Raw genomic sequence first — 24,648 nt, 5'->3', positions numbered from 1 at the left:
TGTGTGTGTGTGTGTGTGTGTGTGTGTGTGTGTGTGTGTGTGTGTGTAGGATACAATGCACAATGCTTATTTGCACTGATTGCTGCTTTGATGTTGTGCAATCACCCCACAAAGTAAAGTTTTAGACCTTTAGGTTGAATGCATTTATTAGAATAAATGCATAAAATGTGGGACTGATCCATGAAAATTTGATCTTATAGCTAAAGTGCTGCTTATGACTACCATGTTTGTTTGTTAAAATGTCTGAAATTATGACATTTATGAATAAAGTTCATACAATATCAAATCTGTTCTTTTTTTTTAAATCAATGCATTATCACATTGACAAAAAGTATAATAAACAAGTGGTATGGATTTGAATAGAGAATGTAGTTTTTGAGTGCTTTTTATGCACTGGAATTAAACAGGCAATGCAAGTAAACCTAAATGTTTTTGACAGTGGCAGCTAATAGAGGGCGCTATGGTGCCACCACAGCACTCAACATATTACCTTGAAGATGTAAAAAAATGAAATAATACAATAAAAATATTTTGAAATATATGTGTATATATATATATTTTAGTTGTGTAAGATAAATATTTTATAGTTAATGATGAGTAAAGTTGTTTCTTTCAAATACGTCATCTCTGATTGATGACATACAATATTTCCGCCTGGGGGGAGGAAGAACCTCTGCCCATAGACCCTCATTAAAAGTTGTACATGCACAGTTAGCTTCTCTTCATTACAAGATACAGGACTATTCTGGGCGCAGCTCTCCTGTGCCTAGAGTACGGGCGCACGGTACGGATTGTGCTACCGGTCCCAGATTAGATCGTGCAGTGACACAACTAGGCTATGTGTGAGAGGCTAGCTGCTGCAGGCAGGCTTTAAGCAATTGAAAGCCCTTTATCTAATGTCTACGTTGTCATTTCTGTCTGATATGCCTCTCAACTTTTAGATATCTCTGTTTGTGAAAAATCCTTCAGCTTACTGTGTATTCTAAAATTCAATTCAATTCAAAAATACTTTATTAATCCCAAAGGGAAATTATTTGTTGTTGTAACTCGTTATCCTCATTTCATTAAGAGATGTTAAAGATGCTGATGCTGTAGACAGGAAGGATCTCTTGTAAAGGTCCATCCCTCAGTGGATCCTAAGAAAATGGCTGCAGATGCCGTCCGATCCGTCCACCCGGACTCGGCTGGCCTCTTGGTTCCCCCGGGCTGTAGGACCGCCCAAATGTCGGGCAGAACTCCTCCCAGAGCGATGGCCACTCCTCCCAGCAGTCTGCCGAGCTCCTCGTCGCTGTGGACAGCCAACTGTAGGTGCCGAGGGACAATCCTGTCCTTCCGCTGTCATGAGCCGTGTTTCCTGCTAGTTCCAGGATCTCAGTGGTCAGGCACTCGAGCACAGCTGGCAGGTAGATGGGAATGCATCCACAGAACATCCTTTCAACTCATTTGAGATTTGGGGCTGTAGTTGAGATATTACTTGAGCTTTTGAGACGTTAATCAGCTGCTGTTGGTTGTTGAAAACTGCCTTGTTGCCATGGTTACGCATCATAACAAATGTCCAAAACTACAAAAGTTTCAGTAAAAATCCTTCCAGCTGCACAGCATCTGATACCAGAGGAAACAATCATCCAGAAACATGTGATTTACATCCAGAAAAAGAGGAATTAAAGTTTCCAAAAGCAAAATCTCAGAATGAAAGTAACAGAGCTGCTCCAACATGCAGCCACCTGGAGCGGCACAATTCTAGAACATGAAAAGTGGAACTTTTAAAAGTGGAACATAAAAGTGGGAAATGGTGAGTTTGTTTGTTTCTGGAGTTAGCATGCTAGCGCTAGCCTCCAGGTTATTGTATTGGGCTCTGTGATAAATCAGTGCTATTGCTACATTTATTTGAATGTGCTTATAGCAAAAATAATTATCAAATATTAATACTTTTCTATACTAAAAGTCACTGCGAACAACAATAAAGAATCTCTGACTCTGACGGTATTGTTAGACTATTTCTGAACACCTGCATTTGTATTCAATTCAATTCAAAAATACTTTATTAAGCCCAAAGAGAAATGAATTGTTGATGTAGCTCATCCTGGTTTCATTAGAGTTGGTATAGATGCTGATGGCTTGATGCTGATTGATCTGGATAATGAAAAATAAGCCTCTTGCAATAAGTAACTAGCTCCAAGTGTTAACAACGAAGAATTTAAACTGAAGGTACAATGAAATGGTGAAATGCTATATTGTGTGCTAAGACGCAATATTAGGACCTTTAATATTAGGAATATTTAAGAGTACTCAAATAATGAGCTTGATTCTATTTATATTATGAACTTATTACTATAGTAATGATGATAAAACATGTACACGCATTGCTTATATTTATGATGGTTTTTGATATTGATAGAACCCAGAGTTATTGATCATTACATCTGTTTCACGCAGGCCAGGTTCCAGGTTCCATGTCTGTTGTTGAGCTGACCAGAATGGATGGAGAGCTAACTCTAGTTTCGAACCAGGAGATCAGTTGAATCCCCATAATTCCTTCCAGTGCAGTGGGAGGCGCTTATTGCCTACAGCTGCTGCTACATTCTCACACACACACACAACGCTGTAACCATTCTATGGATGGGTAAATGCAGAGGACACAGGATATCTGGCTACAGCTCAGTGCAGTATGTGCAGCGACACAAAACACAGGGAGGCCCAATATATTCAAAACAAGGTCTGTAATTTTGTAGAACTATAGGGCACCTCTGGAGACAGCAATGCAAGAACAGGCTGAAGTGGCAGTCATTGTAGTTGCATGTACCTGTAAACATATTTGACTCCTTTTTGACTGACAGAACAGTCTATTGTCCATGGAAGAACAGTGTCCATGAGGTTAAGCTTTGTACTGTATGGACCAGGGAAACAGCGTGTGTGTTGGGGTAACCTAAGTTTGACTCTGGTTCACTTGACTTGGGTTTGGGTGTCTTTGGCTCCTTGGGATGCCGCCCTCCCGCTCTGGCGCATAACGAAGCCACTTCTTCACAGTATCGCTGTAGTCCTTGTCAGTCAGCTTTGGGTCAAACTGCCGAGCAGCAACTGAAAGACACAAAAGAGTGAGGAAGGTAAGAGTGTACATCTGATACAATATTACCCCCTCCCTCTTTTTCACGGGGTGCCATCCTCTGTCCAGCTTTTGGTGTGTGCGCACAAACTGTCCCACACAAACATTACATTCCCACTGACAATGAGTGGAAAATTTGAGTGTTCGTATAAACAAACATTGCGTACCACCAACATTGATTCATCCAACCTTTATTTAAACAGGTCAGTCCCACTGAGCCACGAGGACTCATTTACAAGAGAGACCTGGATTTTAACAAAGAGTGATGACAACAGTGGATAACAACGACAATAGAAAATCATAAAGGATTCATACAAAGTTTTGGTTCTTTTTTTACAACTGAAAACAAAATGATAATTAAGAGGAGAAAGAAACGTAGCAAAACAACAGCTAGATTACGAGGCGGTGTAGAATACTAAAAACAGGAACATGTCTGCAGTACGACGGTGAGGACGCAAATTACGATTGGCCGGAATGAGATGATGTTTGATGATGCACGATGAGAGCGCCCGGCCCTCACTTCACATGGGTGTGGTTTTTAACAAAAGTCATAATCCAGTTTGATTGGACTGGAAAGAGGAGCAAATGCCTAGCCTGACTCCATCTAGGCAATGTATTCATGCGCCTCTAAAGCTCACCAATTACACTGTCCTTTCTCAAAAAGGTGAAGTCAGGTCCTCAGGACGGGACCTGACTTCACCTTTTTAGCTTTTTCTACCTGGATTATTGAACATGCATCAGGATACATTGCTCATTTCTTTTAACTTGCACTTTCACCATCACTTTATTCCAACATAACACTTTTTTAAAGTTTTTGCATTTCAGATGGAAGACACATGAAAGAGCAGAGAGGATGCAATACATTATAGGAGTTGGATTAGAATTATGTACTATATGGCACACTAAGAGCATAATTATATTCTGAATCATCAGCAGTCGTGCCTCATTCCCTAAACTTAAACTATGAAGTAGTTTGCAGGGAAGGAAGCTCACCAAACATGCAGTATTGTAGTATTGTGTCCTTTAATGGCTTCTTGCTTTGTGGACAACGCTTGTCTTTCTTTCCAGCCCAGTTGAACCGACTGGCCAGGGCGTTGGTCACAGCAGTTGCCAACATCCGTCTTATCATGTTATCTGAATTGGTGCCTCCTACCAAAGCCAGGCGAGCAATCTAAATCAGAGAAGAAAATGAAGGTTAGAAACAGCATGACACCTTTTATTTTATGAACAGAGCAACCAACTTGCTTTTACACTTTATGCATGCACTGATATTCCAGCCCATAGTGTTCGTTCTCGACAGTCACGTTTAACCACATTAACCCTCTTGATCCCAATTATGGTCATGCCAATATGTAAACGGTATATTTGAACAATTTCAAAATGTTTCATAAATAGCAGATCTACAAGCTCTGTGACACATTTTGAACTTGTAGACTAGAATTTGTGCTCAAGTAGCTAAAGAGCTAAACATATTTTTCCCGAGAAAAAACGAGCAAGACCACACTGAAATGATCAACATTTAATAAATGAATGCAGTTCAGTCTGTCAAATAAATTACCATCTTTTGACGGACTGATTCTTCCATCAGTAATGACTCCACCTCATAGAAGTCTTGTTCACTGGCGATTGGCAGCTGGAAGGGGAGCATAGGGGTTGCAATGGCTGGTCCGCAGGTACCACGTGGCGTCACGTTGCCCTCAGCCAACTCGTTCTTGATGAACTGCATATCTCTGGACAGATCCTTCACCATCACAAGTACTTCAGCGAGCACTGAATTCATCTCATGGATGTCAAGGTCTTCTTCAGAAGAAAAGCCAACATCATTAAGAAATAAAAATAAACTGCAAATGACACATTAGGAATACACTATATGTCCAATAGACTTGCCTTTGAAAAGCTGCCCATCACCAACGGCCATCTGTGTGGTTCCATCTGTAAAACACAAACATTCATGCAAATTAATTTCCGCACACATTTTAAAAGGTTAGGCGTGCGTGTGTGTAATTGACAGTGATTTTATTTTGGTTAGAAGTGTTTGTTCCCTACAGCTCTTTAACAGAAAGGGAATTTTCTGTATCCAATCAGGAGAGAACTCAGATGAATGGAATACACAGGACCACAATGGAAACAAGTCTCTGAGGGCTTTGTGTCGTTTGGCTTTTAAGAAATATTGTACAACTGTACAAACTGTTTGTATTCAATCAAAGAGGTGGAGTGAACAAAGAAGTGATTTTTCAGTGATTGGAAGAGGTATTTTTACAGTTGTGAAAGATAAGTATGTCTCTCATTGGTGTGCGGTGGCGACAGCAAAACACAACATGCATGGAGTGACACATGACCAGCTAACATGTTAGTTTCAATGCTAACTACCCCCCGGTGGCTCACAACAGGCAGAAGAAGAGTTAAAGGCAGCTTAGAGCAAACACCAGACGTTTTTCACGAGGTATTTTCAAATGTGGAGCTCTTGAAAAAAGCAATGATGAAATATGTGAAAATTCTTTAAAAAGAGTAAAAAAAAAAAGTGAAGATCAGTAAAAAATGCTGCAGATCTGAGGATCAGTACTAATGTCATGATTCATTTAAAAATGCCAGTTTGCTTTTTTATATTACATTACTGATACTGTGTACCTGTGTAAAAAATAAAATTGATACTGTGTACCTACAAGAGTTAAGAGTTCTGAAATATTACAAACACAACAGTTGTGCAAGCAGGGCTGGATTGGAAGATTTTTATTGTCGTTTCCTAAAAAATTTACAGAAGTTATTAATTAATAGGAAAAAGAAGTATTTTGAATGAATGTTACACGTGTTCATTCCTACAAAACTGTTAATAAAATACAACATTTTCCAGTCAGGTCATCTGGACAGTTTCTTTTTGTTGTTTTTGTGCTGAAACATTTCGCCTTAGATCCAGAAGGCTTCATCAGTCAAGGAAACACACAACAAAACTGATTCTTCCCCCAACAGCTTACTCCAAAGTGGAAGAAACCAGTTTGGTAAGTGCTAGATGGTCCATTTGGTACGCCCCCTCCTCCATTGCCGGCCCTCTTCCTTGTTGACAGTCATATCAAACTGGTTGAAAACAACAAAGTCCATGCTCAAAAACAAAAAAAACAAAAAGAAATTGTCCAGATGACCTGACTGAAAAATGTTAGATTGTATACCTGGATTATTGAGCATGGACTTTGTTGTTAATAAAAATATTTATAAAATACACTGAATTTCAAATGTTGCTGATTGAGAGCAACATAAAAGGAATAGTATTTTATGTTTCAATATTGGTTTTCTGCTGTAGTAAGTCATCTGTTATGTCCCCCTTGTTGGGACTGGAGCCCATCTCAACTGCTTTTGGTGAAGGCAGGGGACACCCAGGACAGGTCTCCAGCCCACCACAGAGACAGAGAGACAAACAACCATCCACACTCCCAGTCACAGCTAGGGACAATTTATTTGCACAGAAGAGCCCAAACAGAGATTTAAACAGAGGACAAAAGTTCTTGATTGAGAGTTCTAAACACTGATTATCAATAAAAAAAAAAGTATCATATTTACCATGCTAAAGCCTTACTGATAATCAATTGTGGGGAGTCTTTAATATTACACATCAGATCAGATGTGATCAGGCAGTTATATATTCACATATATGTAAATGTATTATTATTAATACTATAATTAAAGGTGAGCTGTGCAAATTTGTTTGGATCAAACAAGTAGCAGTTCGTGTCACTTGGTCCCACTGAAGTAGTCGGTCTCAAAAAGGTTGGCGACTCCTGGTTTAGGAGCTACAGCTGAAAAGGCTCAATCACCTCTTAATAATTATAATAATGATACATTATATTTGAAGGCGCCTTTCAAATTATTCAAGGTCACCGAACAAGAAATACAAAGATAAAAACAACAAAACAATTAAAAGGCAGATATCAATAAAATCAAACACAATTAATGGTAGAATACATAATGACATTAAACAGCAAAAGCTAGTTTGAAAAAGTGAGTGTTAAGGTTAGATTTAAATGAGAGCAGAGAATCAGAATTACAGATGTGCTGTGGAAGAGAGTTCCAGAGACATGGGGGTATGCAGGAGAATGTTCTGGGTCCCATGGTTGTCATGTGGGCAGGAGGTATAACAAGAGAGATGGATAAGGAGGAGCGAAGACTTCGGGCAGGTGTAATAGCAAAGAAGATCAGTGAGGTACAAAGGTGCCACGTTATGGAGAGCTTTGAAAGTGAGGAGAATCTTGAAGTCAATGTGATATTTTATGGGTAACCACTGAAGATGTTTAAGGATGGGATGATGTGTTCCTTCGAAGTAGTTCTGGTGATGATCCAAGCAGCTGTATTTTGGACAAGCTGAAGTTTAAGGATGATTTTAAGAGGAAGACCTGAGAGGAGGGAGTTACGGTAATCTAATCGAGAGGTGACAAGAGCATTGATAAGGATGGCTGTACTGGTGGGAGGAAGAAATGAACGGAGACGGTTGATGTTTCGAAGATGAAACTATGAGGCTGAGTAACGTTATTGACACAAGATTCAAAAGATAAAGTGCTATCGAGGATGACACTCAGACTCTTACCTGTAAGGGAGGGAGAAAATGGAATAATCAACTTTAACTGTGAAACTGTTACATTTGGATAAGGTAGACCTGGTGAAAATAAGGAGAAATTTTGTTTTCTTGGAGTTCGGTCTAAGAAAGTTTTGACTAAACCATAATTTAATTTCAGAGAAGCAGTCCAAAAGGAAGGATGGAGGAAGGGTGGTGTCGGGCTTGGTGGAGAAGTAGAGCTGGGTGTCGTCTGCATAGCAGTGAAAATGAAAACCAAATATTCTAAAAATGAGACCAAGTGGAAGGTGATAAATAATAAACAGCAGAGGACCAAGAACAGAACCATGAGGTACACCTGAAATAACTGGGGAGGACTGTGACTTGAAATCCTTAAGTTGGAGAAAGTGCTGACGGTCCGAGAGATAAGACTGAAACCAATTCAGAACGATGCCCGAAAAACCAATTGAACATAATCTATCAAAATGAATATCATGTGAAATGGTATCAAATGCTGCACTTGGTATGAGAAATGATAAAAGTCCAGAGTCTGCAGCAATCAGATCGCTGGTGATTTTAATCAAAGCTGTCTCGGTGCTGTGGAGGGGGCGAAAAAAGGTTAAATCATGTCATCTGGACCAGTTTCTTTAAGGGAGAAATGTTTCGTCTTCCATGTGGAGGGGGCGGAGACCTGACTGAAGTTTTTCAAGCAAATTATTATTCAGAAAGATGACTGTGAACCTGGGCTGTGACTGTTTTTTTAATCCTGGGATTATTAAAAGCAAATTATCATTTGTGTCTAAACCTTTGTCCACAAACATCAGAAGCAGATGATTTTTGTTATGTGTGGATTCTCATATGTGTGTTTAAAGTTGACTTGTTTCCAAACGTTTGTCCACAAACACCACAAGCAAATGGTTTCTGTCCAGTGTGGATTATCATGTGTGTGTTTAAATGTGACTTGGATCTATACATTTGTCCACAAACACCACAAACAAATGGTTTCTGTCCAGTGTGCATTATCACGTGTTTGTTTAAATGTGACTTGGCTCTATACCTTTGTCCACAAATATCACAAACAAATGATTTTTGTTCTGTGTGGACTATCATGTGCGAGTTTAAATTTGACTTGTGTCTAAACAAGTGCCCACAAACATCACAAGCAAATGGTTTCAGTCCTGTGTGAATTATCATGTGTCTGTTTAAATGTGACTTGTATCCAAACTTATGTCCGCAAAGATCGCAAGTAAATGGTTTCTGTCCTGTGTGAATCTTCTTGTGTCTGTTTAAATGTGACTTCCATCTAAACTTATGTCCGCAAAGATCACAAACAAATGGTTTCTGTCCTGTGTGAATTATCATGTGTGAGTTTAAAGTTGACTTGTATTTAAGCCTTTGTCCACAAACATCACAAGCAAATGGTCTCTGTCCTGTGTGAACTATCAAGTGTCTGCTTAAATGTGACTCAGTTCCAAACTTATGTCCACAAATATCACAAGCAAATGGTTTCTGTCCTGTGTGGCTTTGCATATGTCTGTTTAGATGACCTTTTGTGTAAAATCTTTTACCACAGTCACCACAACTAAATGATTTTTGTCTTGACTGGATTTTTTTGTTTGAGCCTTCATTTTTCTTCACTCTAAAACATTTCTTACTAACCAAACAACTTAAGGACTTTATTCTTGAATGACCTGTCTTGTTACTCTGAACAGACGGCTTGTGGAGAAATTGTTTCTCACACTCAGAGAAGCTGCAAGATTTGTTGACAGTGTTTACACCTGAATCAGGAGCACTGCTCTCCTTCCAGTCATTGCAACGGTCTTCAGGTTCTGATCCAGAGTGTGATGAGTCTTTCAGCTGAGTGTCAGGATCATTCATTTCCTCATCATCCTCCTCACTGTCTTCGGTCTCTGAAGAGTTGAAATCATGTTTATGAGTATTTAGATCTGGGTTCCTGATAGTTTCTGTTTCTCCACAGTCCTCTCCACCAGTTGCTGCATTCATCTGGTCAGCTGAGCTACTGGATGGAAGATCTTCAACTTCCATTTGGTCCTGCTGAAGCTTCATATGGATGGGCTCTGGGAAACATAAACATTAAGGACAGCTGTAACTTTACATTCACACAAACATCACTTGTTGAGTTCACTGTATTTTGCTAACAAAGCCGCCATTTTCCCCCATAGGAAATTAATGGGAGAACACTCCTCACACTAACTGCAGAGCCCTATAAAGAGAGTTGCGACACTCCCATAGAAAGAATGGACTGCTGAAGTCACGTGGGTCATGCAGCCGCTAATAGTTCCAAACAGCAGCGGTTCCTGCATTGAACATAGTTCATACTCCGTGTTTTCTCCGGTAAATTGATGAAAATACGACACTTTTTTGCCATTGTGAAGCGTTATCTGACTGTTCTGTACCACAATTTATCAACATTATTATTTCATGTCACCAGTTTTAGTTAATTAAACATGTTAACTTGCTAGTTATATTTTAACTGCAGCTAGCTCTGCCATCATGACGAGTTTAAACGGGTCTATTTCTGTCTAATTCAACATTTTAAAATATCCATTACAGCTTACATTTTGAAAGTTGATCAATTTTTTTAATTGTTATGGTAATTCCAGTTACTGAACTATCTCAACTAGAAAATATTTAGCCTTTTTTTTGTGGTTAATTTAGTTCAAGTTATAGATCCTTTGTCAAAGACTGCAGCATAAATTGTGACATTATAATTAAAGAAAAACGTGATTGTGGAGATGAGTCAATGTTTTCATGTTTTCCAGGTGAACCAGAGGAGAATGACTTCATGAACTGAATGTTGCAAAGTATCACAAAGGTACAAGATCTCATTTTCTGTCTTCCCAAATCAATAACAGCTGAATCAAGATGTTTGAATAAAATTACTTTAACACCATAACCTTCACAAAGTTGGTATTTACTGTAGGACTGTTAATTTACATTAGTTTTATATTATTAGTTTAGTGTTTGGTAATCATGGGTCAAGTTGAGATGAGACTCTTTCAAGACAGAACAAGAAATAAGAATTATTACAAGAATATATCAGCATCAATAAACTGTAGAACAGTAACAAAAAAAAATCTAAAATTAAAATACATCAATAGTACGGTGCATCAATAGTATGGGAATATTTCACTAAGATGAATCTTGCGGTTCAACTACCGTAAGGAAACAGAAAATGAATAAACTTCCTGAATGTTTGGAGCTTGTTGCTAACTGGTGTTACACCATATTCTGTGACCACCGTATATTGTGACCGTAGGGGGAGGTGCTGCATGCACTGTTGCAGGTCACAGAGTATGGTGCAACACTGGGTCCAATCGACCGAACCAGAACCAGCTTCCTCTGACCTTGTTTCACAAACAAAAAGCAAAAAAATATTAGTCTCTAAACCTATAAAAAACCTATAAACATATTAATCTCTAAAACAATACCTAATGCGCACCACAGCTGGTGGTGGTGCGGGGTGGTCGTCCGCTCCACTGTTTTCAGTTTAGTTTTTTACGTGCCGCACGTTTCTTTCACTTTTGCAGCTTAATAATAATAATAATAATAATAATAACTAATAGTTTTGGTTTTCCTGTGACTTATTTGCAGTATAATATATATGCTCCCAATATTTTGTTGGTGTTTTTTTTTTTTTTTTTGTAAATAATGAACTTTTTTTTGCAGTTTTATTTATTTATTTATTTATGTTTTCATCTTGACGTCATCAACTACTCGAGTTTTATTATGTTAATGTTGAGTTAAAAAAATATGTAGTCGTTCAACCCCTACCTCCTGGCCCTGTTGATCCTGGATCATCAGATCCTGGCATGTCCCTGTCCTCTGAGGACACATTTTCATCTTTCCTTTATCTCACTCATCTCATTTCTGTTTCTTCCTTCCTCAATCTCTGAAATTACAACGTCACTGTTAGTATGAAGATTACTGTTCAATAAAAATCTGACATGTATTATTTAACACAGCTCGTACCAAAGTTTACTTTAGAACAATATGTGTGATCACTGGTCAGTGGAAGTTCTGCTGTTCTTCTCATCTGGTTCTGGTCCATGAACAAATGGTTGAACCTCCTTCAGTCTCACACGTCCTCACTGTGTCTCTGTGAACTGTCCTCTCTCTAAATGTGCCTGTAGAGTGACATTAGTTTATTTCCTTGCACATTTCTTTGACAGTTAAACATTTTGAGCCCTGATTGAAAATGTTTGTGCAGATTAAATTTACAGCTCTCACTTTGTGTTGTTGTGATGATGATGCTCCTGCTGACTTGAGATGATGTCATTAATAAACAGTATAAATGGCAGTAAAAGTACTTTATTAAAGCTTGTTTTACATTTTACATATTTTATAATAAATTGTTTGGTAATTTATTTTTGCACAATTAATTATTTTGTCATCTATTATGATTTTAACTAGAAACAGTTTCATTTAAATTAACATTTTAATCAATGAATTACAATTTTATAATAGTTGTCAGGCTACAATCAACTCTGTTATCCAGGTACTTGGTTGCCATAAAATAAAATAAATAAAAAAGACAAATAGAACAATTATATTCAAGTCTCTCTTGTAAATGAGTCCTCATGTCTCAGTGGGACTAACCTGTTTAAATAAAGATTGAATATCTTCTACAGAAATGAAGAATTCATCAGATCTAAGGTAAGCTAGAGCAGATGCTGGCATGAAGGACAAGGTGGAGCATTCTCATGCTGCATGCAGAGAACATCAGAAATAGCTTTATAACAAGTGTCATTCTGTTTTTTTACGCGTGTAACGTTATTATAAAACACCGTTGACATGGTTATATTGATCATTGTATTGCATAGACATTTTTTTCTAACAAATATGTTTGCAGTCTCGTTTCCTTCTAAAATGTAATGATAAATGTATCTGCTGCGTCTAAAAATGCTTTGATAAATGCATAGTCAGTGAAATAATCAGTAATCAGTTAAGTAATCAGTTTGTTACTGCTCAACAATTACCGAAAGACGCCAGGTAAAGTAAGAAAAGTCCATTTTTGTGTTGTGTTGCGTCAGTAGCCGCTCAAACTGACCGACAGTGATGAGCTGTTTGGAACTATTGAGAGCTGCATGAACCACGTGAACGCGTATCGGCGAGTTCAAAGAGTGTCGCAACTCTCTATGGCGCTGACTAACTGCTGCTGGCAAGTCACATGACGGAGTGTAGATGTCCCTGAAGAAAACAGAAACTCACTGTTGGATTTGTTTGAAAAATCACAGAAAGTAATCATCAGATAAATGTCTAGAACTGATCAACGTTTGGAGCCATTTTGATTCAAGATGGCTGCCACAGCTACCTCTTTTGTTTTTTTGCCAAGAGACAAGTGATCTCTTCCTCCTTGTCCATTGACGCCATGACCGAAATTGTGAGAAATGAAGGAATTTGTCACGAGAATTAAATCAGGCCCAGCATGGCTGCAGCAGAGTCTGGAGATTTCCTGGTGGGCCGGTCTGATGTGTGGGCTGCAGGACCAGCGCTCCCTGTTTTTTTCTTTATTTTTAGAACTTTTTATTAACAATATATAAACACAGAACACCACTGCCGCTGGGCTGCCAGCTCTTTTTTTTTTTTAGACCTGTCAATCAATCCAGTAGGCGTGTCAGCAAATGACCAATCGGCGACCTCAATTTGTCCCAACGGTAAACACCCCTGGTCTGCTGGAATGGTGCTGCACCCTGGGATGAAGAGTGTACTTTGTTTTCTTGATTTAGGCGTACGTCGTTTCAAAGGAAAATCCAAGCATGTCTGTGTAAAGGAGGTCCCAGATGTGTAAAATGATGTGTGATAGTTGACAGCCCTGATGTGGGTCTTTAGGTTTTAACTTTTATAAAGTAAAAAATAAACGTTTAATGCTCATATACTAAAAAAGAGCACTAACATCTGCTGTTGTCTGATTGCAACCCTGTCATTGATTAATCATTTAGTAAGTTAAGCTACAAATCCAAGGACTAGTTACACAAAATGTTCCTAAAAAGCTACGTTTGTTAGCTTCTTAAAAACTGTTACTAAACTTTACAAACATTGACATTGATCCCAATATACAAACCTAATCTGTAGAGTCCCACACAATCTGCTCCACCAGTTGCTACTTTCATCTGGTCAGCTGAGCTGCTGGTCGGAAGAGCTCCATCTTCCACTAGGTGCTGATGAAGCTGAGAGAACAGAGGTTTCTCTTCATCTTCCTCACTCTTCAAAGGAACTGCAGTGAAGGAAAACCCAGTGTCATCAGTCTCTACATCCAGACTGATCCTCAGTTCCTCCTCTTCCTCCTTTATGTTGAAGGTCTCTGAGCCCTTTTGATCCACATCAGAACTCCATTTTTTAGGATCATGCTCTTTAATCAGCACCATCTGATGAACATCTGCAGGGAACACTGAAACACATGGACACAGTAGGGTCAGTTATATTTTTATAGGCACACAAACATCACTTGTGTTATCACAGAGTTCACTGACCAGCTCAAAATAACAGCTAATGCTGGATGTCAGAAAAATGTCCTGAAACTAATTCCATAAAAGACAGAAGTTCTTATGACTGACTCTCAGAAGATGGTAAAACATGTGGAGCTTTCAGTCAATTACTTTAAGGAACAAATTTAACAAGTTGCATTCTTCTAAACTTGTTCCAGCTTTTTTATCAGCTGTGAGAAAATGCAAAAACGTATGTATTTCCACAAATATTCATGACTAAGAGTCTTTCTACATGCCTCCATAACAAACCAGCTCCAGACTGAACTGAACTTAGCTACAGTCTTTTAACAAGAACCAAGAAATATGATCAGGTTAGCCTCGCTGCATTGGTTCAGAATTGATGTTAACTTATGATAATAACATTAAAAGGTTTTAATATTTTGTCAAGTATGTACCTCTGATGATCTCAGTCTTAATCTTCTCCATCCTTGTCTCTCCTAAGGAGAACCTCAACATCTTCATTTCTGCTACTTCCAGTTCTGTCTCCTGTCTTTTTGTCCATGTCTCTGTCTCCAGACCATACAACAGAGCTGGTCTCACCACTGTCTTGTAAACTTTTCCTTTGACCTTTGCTGACACCCTTCTGTCTCAAATCACTCGTGAAATTTTCTCCATCACTCCATCATGTCTGAACTCTCTTCTTCTCCTCTTTACCACACTCCACATGTTCCTGGACAGTGGACCCCAAGTCCTTGAAGTCCTGCACCTTTGTGACCTCTGCTCCTTGTAGCCTCACTGCTCCACCAGCCTCCCTCTACGTTTTTCAACATCTGCAGGACCATGTTGCATTCGTTTTACACTCTGGTCTCCAGCGTCTTCTTCTACTCTGTGGTGTGCTGGGGCAGCAGGGTGAAGAAAGATGATGCCAACAGATGTGATAAGCTCATCAAAGAGAGCAGGCTCAGTTCTGGGAGTGGACCTGCAGTCTCTGACAAAGGTGTCTGAGCAGAGGATGCTGAGGAAACTGCTCCAGATCCTGAACAACACGTCACACCCACTGCATGCCACACTGGACTCAGCAGAGAGCACCTTCATTCGTAGACCGAGTCCACCACCAGTGTTGCCAGATTGGGCTGTTTACCGCCAATTGGGCGGTTTTCATTCTGATTTTGCTGGTAAAAATTGCTTTGGGCGGGTGGGGATAATTTGGGCAGATGTGGAGTCAGATCAGCGGTTTTTGAGTTAACTTATTTAACACATTTCAAACTGTCATTCATCATTATTGGTTCAAAGTTCCCCTGACTTTTCTCCATCACTGATTGGCTATTGTCATCTGTCAGGGTGTTCACAACAGAGAACTGTTGAGGCAGTTTTAGTGGACACCTCGTTGAGTGGGCTGGCCTGTTGCGGCGCGTCGGAGTGGCCGCCATATTGGATGTGGCAGAACTGCAGGTCAACTAATAAAGGAAATGCACTGAACTTTATAAAGCACCATTCTGCAAAGTGTTTTATGTTAATGCATGTCATTCACACACACTAATATATTTGGAAAACGAACAGACACCAAAGACAACATTTATAACTTTTAAAGCGATTATTAAAAATGTTTACTCCTAAAATATTTAGGTAAAAGGTAAGCACTAAACCAACATAAATATTCTTTTGAGTGTTTACAATTACTAATATGTGTAGCACTCACTGTGGTGATAAATATAGAAATATTCATATTGAACATTTAATCTGCGTCTATAATAACCAGATCATGAAATGTGACGTGCTGATTTTCTGAATAAAGAACACTAACATCCACATTTAACTGATTCTGATTAATCACATTGATGAACATATAAACACCAATATATCTTTATAGGGGGTATATATATATATATATATATATATATATATATATATATATATATGTGTGTGTGTGTGTGTGTAAACAGTAAATATTGATTGAGCGGGGTTTTGTGTGATGGGGTGGTTTTTAACAGATTTTTGGGCTGGAAAACCTAGACTACCTGGCAACACTGGAGACCACAGAGGTGCTCCACAGGAAGTCCTTCCTCCCTGTGGCTATCAACCTTTCAACCCTTCCCCCTTTTCTACACATGGGACAATAAGAATGAATCCTGCACCACAATAAACACTTTAATGTTTGTCTGCACCTGACCTGTTTAGCACAAACATTTTCTGCGGGATCACTAAAGTTCTATATTATCTGATACTGCGACTCACTCACCTTGTGAGTCCTCGAGGCTCAGAACATGTGTCTCATCACACTAAGGAAAGAGGAATGCATGTATACAAACCTAAACTGTGCAGACGAACTTTGGGATTCAAAACGACATAGATGGTTTTGTTTGGAAGCACATTTTCTCTTAAACGAGGCCGTTCCTCTTGATAATCTGGGCCTCTTTGGTCCTGACACACCGACATTTCCGTGACTGCGTCCAGTCCTTCTGTAGCCTGCTTTCGTTTATCTAAAGTTTCTTTTACCAGTTACTGAGCCGAACTCAAGGAGATACATGTACTGTAAACGTTACAGAAACTTTATAAATCGCTGTAGAGACAAGCCGTTGGAAGCTTCTTCTTCTTCTTCTTCTTTGGTTTTTAACGGCAGCTTGCATAGCCGTTGGAAGCTAAAGCTAATGCAGCTTTTATTTTAGGGCGCGTACGTTCAAAACGTAATTACGTCATGCAAACGCTTAGATTTCATTGGTCACGTCTGTCCTCTACGTCTTCTTTTAGCTCCGCCCATAAAGATCGTCCTTCGTTGGCTTGGAAACCATCGCAGCGTTGTCGGTGAAGTTGAAGGCCAGTGGGAGCAGTGTAGATTCGTGTAGCTACTTTGAACCACCTCTCATACAGCTTATTAAATTAATTTATGTGGGGTTGAGCTTATTTTATGGTTCAAGAATATTTGCTGAGGAACAGAAATATTAAGTCGACTCGTCACAATTGTCGATAGCTAGCATCTAACTACTAGCTGCTGCTGAGGAAGCTAATGTTTCTGTTAGCTTTAGTCCTCTCAGAAGTGTGAGCTTTAATACATTGTGCTTGATGTAAACTAAGCAAAAACGTACTTAAGTGTGTTCTAATTCATCCAGCTAGCTTGGCTAATGTGTCTGGGAATCACTGAAAATAACGAATATATATTTTATGTATTTAGAATGAGGCTGTGTTATTGTCTGCGCTCAGAATGAGGGACATCACTGCGCTTGAAAATGCCTGCAGGTGAGTTTTCTTTAGCGTTTTGCACTTATAATAAAATATAATGGTACAATCTTGTGATGCTGTTTTGTGAGATGTATATACTGTTTATTATTTTCAATAGAAAAAAATATATATTAATGCACAACATAAAACATAACAGAATAATGACATAAAAACGTTGATGATAAAACAATATACATGTATGGGTCTATGTAAGTAGATTGTAGTTATTGGACAGACATGTAGCACATAAACAGTGTTGCAGCATTGATAGATATTGTTCAAGGGCTGATAAATTAGGATCATACTGCACAAAGTCTATCAGTTTGGTGCTTGATTATTAAATTTACATCTATATATTCAGGTGTCTTGTAAATGAGTCCTCATGGCTCAATGGGACTAACCTGTCTAAATAAAGGTTGAATGATAATCAGCAAAATGGAGAACGTATTTTAGTGGGTTGACATAATTTAGGGATTGGAGTATATTCATTTTAAATTGTCAAGCTGATAAATTTGGATTAATTTCATAGTTTAAATTATAGAGGTTTGAGAAATATAAAAATTAAATTCAGTTTATTTATATAGTGCCAATTCACAACAGAAGTCATCTCAAGGCACTGAACAGAAACATTCATACATAATAATAATAATTTAACACTATATTTGAGGAGCACACTGCTTTGAATTTAACTACATCACAGTTAAATTATTGTCTTTTATATTCACATGTTCTACAATACAAACAATGATTACCGTAAGTCCAAAATAGAAACAAGGTAAATGGTAAGGTTAGGTTTTTTTTTTTCTCAGCTACCTTCAGTTAGCTTAGAAATGATTAAAAAATAGATTTAAAAGTATTTAAATCAACATATTCAGCTGATGTCACACTTTCATTACCCGATTTCAAAGTATCCATCTCAAAATATTTTTCTAATTACTTAAAATGCAATTTTTTTCTAGGTGAGAGTGAAGACCGGTCAAAGACCCGGGAAAGATTTAATGAAGCCTTCAAAAGATATACAGAATCTGAGAAGAAAAAGTCAAAGAAGAGAAGCACTGAAGCAAAGGAGACTATAGTTGTAAGTGTTTTATTTTTTTATTTTTTACTATTTTCAGCAGAACTCAAAGAGATGAATATCCATTCATCCATTATCTTTTACCGCTTCTTCCTTTTCCTTTCCTCACAGCTAGGGATGATTTAGTTACCAATTAGCCTACAGAGAGAACATACAAACTCCAAAAAGCTCATTATTTAAATACTTTAAAATCTATTATTTAGTCATTTATGAGCTACTGTTACAGAACTGTGCAGCAGAAGATGCATATTAGAAAAAGTGTGTAATTGTTTTTCATGCAAACCTATATGCTCATCATGACACAGCCGACATTTTGACTTGAAAGAAAAGATAAAGCACAAATATAATAACGATGGCTGCATTCAATTTAGCAGAAATTCTGCCTATAAACATTTTTCCAGAACAGCTAGCTTAGACAACTGCAGAAGTGCAGCTCAGAGTATTCTCTACTGTTCAAGACAAAATGTTGGACATGAATAGGACCATTAAATTCACACGGAAGTTTTTCAGTATTGTTGTATTTTTCTGTAATCTTCTTTTATTTTGTATGTGTTTATTTATTTTTTTCTTCACAATTTTAGTCAGTTATAACTCATCCGTCTCATTAAGGAGATGGGTGGTATAACTGTTGGTTTTGTCAATTTTATACTTAAATATTACACTAAAATATGAAAATATTTATCTGTAATTACACGTGACAGTAAATTTTTTTTCTTCATAAAAATACATTAAGATCTTTTCAATTACTTGAAAACATGGTTCTCACTGAAATCTGCTTTAGATAACTTGCTCTGTTTGGGTCGTTTTATGTTACTTTACCATCATTTTGCTATATTTTAGCTACAGTTTTGCCACTTTTAAGCTTTTAGCTAGCCTTTTGTTGTTCTACTACATTTAGCATACTGCTAGCCTTTTGCTATTTATTTGTTTTGAGGTATTTTTCATTCGATTTCTTAGCTAATGTTTCTGTACTTTTTGCTTTTAGCTACCAATTTGCTACTTTTAGCTTCTAACTTGCCTTTTGCTACTTTTAATTTGTTTTTTGCTACTTTTAGGTTTTAGTTAGCCTTTGCTTCTTTTGGCTTTTAGCTAGTATTTTTCTACTTCTGGCATTTAGCTAGCGTTCTGCTTTTTTAGCTTTATCTTTGCGTTTTATCTCTCAGCAAATCTCAGCAAACTCATGCAGAATTCACACAACATTTTTACAGAAAATGCCTTTTCTCTAGTTCAAACTTAAATAAAGAACAACGTGTAAGCACATTATCAGTTTGTTGACCTCTGTCCTTCTTTTAAGCTTCAGAATTTGAGAAAGAATCTCAACCTTGAGAAAGATACAGAAGATGATGAGACCGTTCTGCAGAACACATACGATCCTGAAAAGGGCAGCCCTCGTTATACCAAGAACAAAAGGAGAGAAAGAGAAATAAGAGAAAAGGTTAATCTTAACAACAGCCAAAACCAAGATGAAATCACCACAGCAAAGTCAAAGCGGAAGAGTAAAAGGGACCTGCCCGAGCCCAAAGACATCACCGATCACATCCAGGAGGATGCAGATGCTTCCAAGGCTGACAGCAGTGCTTTGGATCCAGAAGATGCTGGAGGTGGAAAAGAACTGAAATGGAAAAGCAAGAAGGGAAAAGGTGCAGAGAGTGCAGCAGCAAGCCAAGTGGAAGATGCAGAAGACCACCTGCTGCATGAATATCAGCAGCAGATCAAACAGGAAGAAGAGAAGAGTATGAAGAAAGCAAAGGCTGAGAAAGAAATCCAGAGCTTTGTGCCGCAAAATATTACCTTGAACAACGACGTGGGAAAGAAGAAGAAAAAGAAGTTACAATCTGTAACAACAGAGTCAGATGTGGGGTGTGTATTTCTCTTCTTTTAAAACATACTTTAATGTTTGTTATTTAGAATGAATGTAAATGTACAGTTTAGGCATTTTCTTTTTCGTCAGGGATCAAGATGAACAAGTAGATTGTGATGCTGGTGTGGAAAACGGAACGGAGTCAAAGGGAAAGAAGAAGAAGAAGAAGAAAAAGCATGGTAAGTTAAAGATCTGGCATTCCCTGAAGAAATGCATACAAGGCTTTCCCCCCTTCATGCCAAAGTTTCAAACTCAAATCATCTCGTTAAGAAATGTCAGCGGTGGAGGCGTTTTGGTCAAACCTTGAAAATAACATCATGGGTGATCTCATCCAATAAGACGTGACGGTCGACGTACATGTAGCTAATGATTCCCAATTACGACCACATCAAATCTGAGCTCAATATCTATAAATCTGACCAAGGTGCAGTCATTTTCCTGTTGACAAATGTTCATTAGCTGGAGCAGCCATCTTGAATTGAATTATCGTCAAAAGTTTATCAGTTGTCGATGTACTGTACGTCCAATAATTAGTTTCTGATGGTTTCAGTAAATACATCCTTTGGTTAGTGAGAAATTTTACTAACAGACACACAAGAGGCATGCACAACGTTTGTCTCTTATTTGCTTTTTTATTTGGTGAGTGATAATAAACAGAAAAAGTAGATATTTACGAAGTTCCTGTTTTATTTTCCAATTTCCAGTCATCAAAGAAGAGACCGAAGCTGAACCAGAAGAGCCACAAGATGCAACATTTGATGGCAGTCTTGTTCTGGGCCTCTTCATCCACAGAACAGATCCCCTCAAGACGGACTTACTGATCTCACACCCCATGGTCAAGATCCACGTAGTTGATGAAATCACAGGACAGTATGTGAAGAAGGAGGACTGGTGAGAGCAAATACCTTCTCAGATATTACTACACTTTCCTTTCTTCAGTCAGAAAATGTGTTCAAGCTTATTATTATCGCCTGCTGCCAAAGGCAAAGCAGCTATAATGTTTATGATGTGGTAGTAGTTGATAGTCATTAATATATTCTGAGCACTAACACATTTAGCAAGATTGCACTTGTCATTTACACAGTTTGACCAAAGCCACAATAAGTCTGTCATCATAAACTGATATTAGTTTAAAACTCTGTCTTGAATTGTGGAGGGTGATGAGCTTCAAGGAATGCTGGGCCTTTATTGTTCCCCGTCGCAAAGCGAAGAGGGAGAATTGGAACTGCTCTACTTCCGTGCATGTTGTGAGCACGATAGCTTAAAAACTAAGGCAGTTACCGACTTCCATTTTGGTGTGTGGCTACAGCTAGGCATAAGAAAGGCTCATTACCAAAACTGGGTTGCCACGTCAAAATCCAAGATGACTGCCGCCATATATGTATATGTAAACTGACCGCCTCAATCATGTGAAGAAACTATGCTTTCCAGTTTTTACATTGCTTAAAAGTATAGTTTCCTCAAATGATTGTGTCAAAAATAAGCGACGTGTTGACTCCCACTTTGTTGTGTGGCTGCATCTAGGCTTCAGAAAGGTCACTTTCATAAAATGAGTTGCCACAAATCCAAAATGGTCACCACCATATACGTAAGATATATGTAATCTGAGCACCCTTTTATTTGAGGAAACTGCTTTTTAGCTTTTGTATTTCTTAAATTCCTTGGCATTTGGTCCACGCAGAGTCTGAGAACAAATTTTGAGCTGATTTCATTGTTGTGTATTTACTGTTAACTTTCTTATGTTTCTGAGTGGCACTAGATGCATTTTTTACTCTTTTTATCCGTCTTAACTGTAAAGCACTTTGGTCAGCTTTTGTTGTTTTTATGTGCTTTATAAATAAATTGACAATGACATAAATTTTAAAAATTTTGGCTGCTCCTTCTTCAGGGTCGCCACAGCGAACTAACTCACACCAAGACTTGTTTTTTCTGCCGGATGCCCTTCCTGTTGCAACCTCTGTGTGGAGCAGAGAGCTGCTATCTAGGGCACCCGGGGGGGCAGGTGGTGGGGGTTAAGGGCCTTGCTCAACGGCCCAGATGGAGCAGATGAGGGTCATTTGGGGCTTCACCTTTCTTACCAACATTTTTGATGTTGTTGGTCTGGGGAGTGGAACCAGCGACCTTCCAATCACAGGCTCGCCTTCTCTAACCTCCATGCCACCACTCCCCAATATATTGCTTAAAACTACAATTTCCTTAAATAATTAGGGTGGCCGAAAATTAATCTATGGTGACCGTGGCCACCATTGGCCACCCCCTGGCTCCTCCATTGTGCCTGATGGCGGATGGAATTGCTCCCTCCATTCCCCAGGATCTGTCACTCTGCAGTCTACTTACACACAGTGTAACTTCTACCCACCTGAATAACTTGCACCAAAAACATTTAGGTTTACTCGCGTTCCCTGTTCAATTCCAGTCCAGAAAACACTCGTCTCCAAAACTACAATCGTTCAGTGACCGGAGACAGTGGCGTACCGCTGATTATATATTCTTAATGTTCTTAATGTTTATATATTGTTAAATTGCTCTTTGTTTTAAAGCCATCGGCCCGTCTCTTCGTATTACGAACAAGAGAACGTTGATCACGTTCTCCCCATCATGACGCAGCCCTTTGACTTCAAGAAGAACAAATCCATCGTCCCCGAGTGGCAGGAGCAGATCATATTCAACGAGCGTTTTGGTTACTTTGTGGAGCAAAATGATGCAAACCCCAGAGTCATCTTCTTCTTTGAAGTAAGAGATTTTTCATGACTGACACTTCAACATCATTTGAGAATAACTGCAGGTATTTTTTTTAAATTTTGTAAAGATCCTGGATTTTATGACCATGGAAGAGGCAAAAGCCAACACTGACGTCGACAAACACGAGCGAGGTTTTAGAAAGATTGCATGGGCTTTTCTTAAGGTGATGTATGAGTTCTTGTCTTTTAGAACGCAGACGACTTTACTGATTTTTATTTAGAGTTTTTAATATTATCTCTTTTTTTACCCCACTTTCAGCCTGTTGGCACAAATGGCGTTCTGAATATTGACAGCAAACTCCGCCTCCAGCTCTTCTGCCCGCTACCTCGAGTTAAGAGGCAGCCTAAAACGATCGAAGTGGTTGAGTGGTGGAGGAAATATCCAAGAACCAAATACGCCTCCACCCTTTATGTCACGGTGAAAGGGATTAAACTCCCAGCGCATGTGAGCTAAAATGTTTCTTTTATTTCTACCTGAACGTAGCTGAGCGTTTGTCTTATGTTATAGTTTCTGTGTAGGCGATGCTGTTTGAGCTGCGTTGATGAAGGTGAGCTTGTTTTTGCCATGCAGGTGGACCCCAGCATGCGCTCCATGATGGCGCTGCAGGAGGAGCGAGGCACCACCTTCTACAGTGAGCTGCAGAACGAGGTCACCAGAAGAAGTCTGACACAACCTCCTGACAGCAGGCAGCCCGTCCTGACGTGGAGTCGGCTGCCTGGTCAGGTAGTCTCAAACTATTTTATTAGTGTAACACACTAATTGTTTTTATAAATTGTTGTATATTTTTAACACGTCAAGAGATTTAGGATATTGTTTGATGTGAAGTTTACATTTGTGACCTGTCCAAGGTGTCCCCTGCCTCTCACACACTGACATCTGGAGAAAAGCACCAGCGACGCTGAAAAGAGATGATTTATGTCACAAAATATAAATTTAATTCATTAATTCAACCTTTATTTATACAGGTTAGTCTCACTGAGTCACAAGGACTCATTTTCAAGAGAGACCTGACCACTCAGTAACGGACAGACAAATTAACCAATCACATTTTGACATACGATGAGTGGAGCCGCCCACTTTTTAACTACTTTATTTTTCGGCTTTACTAAAGCAGCCGATTGTTGCCCCGTCTTAACTTTTTCAACATATGACGTAAATTTTAAAGTTACTCAATTTTTCCTAAAATTAAAGCAATTTCTTAGTTTAAGTATTTGATTTGTTTATTGCAGGGGTACCCAATACATTGATGGCGATCTACCTGTCAATCACTGACCACTTTGGACTAACTGTCATGCAGACGCTGCATGCACAATGAGTGTTGCCAGATAAATGTAGAATGTCTTATTTACCCCCTCCTTTTCTGTGCACGTTCAACAAGCACAACACACACCTCATCTTAGAATATCTTTACTCAGCACATTTGACAGTTTAGGTCTGAATACCATCATTTTGTTTTTTATCTGGAAACCTGACAGACATGGAAACTACGTTTTCACGTAAACCCGCTCATTTTAACATTGAAGAAACACTAAAGCTTCCAGAGGTTGTTCTGTGTAAACGGGGCCTTATAGCAGGTTTGACTTGGTCATTTTAAAAGTAGCTGCCTGATGAAAAAATGTGGACACCTCTGGTTTACTGTGTTCCACTGTGGATAAATAGCAA

At 38.7% G+C, this 24,648-nt stretch overlaps 1 protein-coding gene across 1 annotated transcript in view; it reads left to right on the top strand.

Annotated features, from left to right (window-relative positions):
- The first annotated feature begins 17,190 nt into the window (after positions 1-17,190).
- The window catches only part of ahi1 (Abelson helper integration site 1), an 18,263-nt gene continuing 10,805 nt past the window's right edge, over positions 17,191-24,648 (top strand). The window contains exons 1-9 of the mRNA XM_037695235.1: positions 17,191-17,326; positions 18,268-18,386; positions 19,678-20,243; positions 20,335-20,423; positions 20,949-21,135; positions 22,785-22,977; positions 23,054-23,149; positions 23,245-23,430; positions 23,557-23,709. Coding sequence (XP_037551163.1) covers positions 17,317-17,326; positions 18,268-18,386; positions 19,678-20,243; positions 20,335-20,423; positions 20,949-21,135; positions 22,785-22,977; positions 23,054-23,149; positions 23,245-23,430; positions 23,557-23,709 — 1,599 coding nt within the window. The 5' untranslated portion in view covers positions 17,191-17,316. The remainder of the gene's footprint in view (positions 17,327-18,267; positions 18,387-19,677; positions 20,244-20,334; positions 20,424-20,948; positions 21,136-22,784; positions 22,978-23,053; positions 23,150-23,244; positions 23,431-23,556; positions 23,710-24,648) is intronic.

Source organism: Nematolebias whitei, chromosome 21 (assembly GCF_014905685.2).
Source record: "Nematolebias whitei isolate Nwh7 chromosome 21, NemWhi1, whole genome shotgun sequence".
NCBI lineage: Eukaryota > Metazoa > Chordata > Actinopteri > Cyprinodontiformes > Rivulidae > Nematolebias > Nematolebias whitei.
The sequence above is the reverse complement of the archived record's forward strand: the minus strand, read 5'-3'. Positions and strand labels throughout refer to the sequence as shown.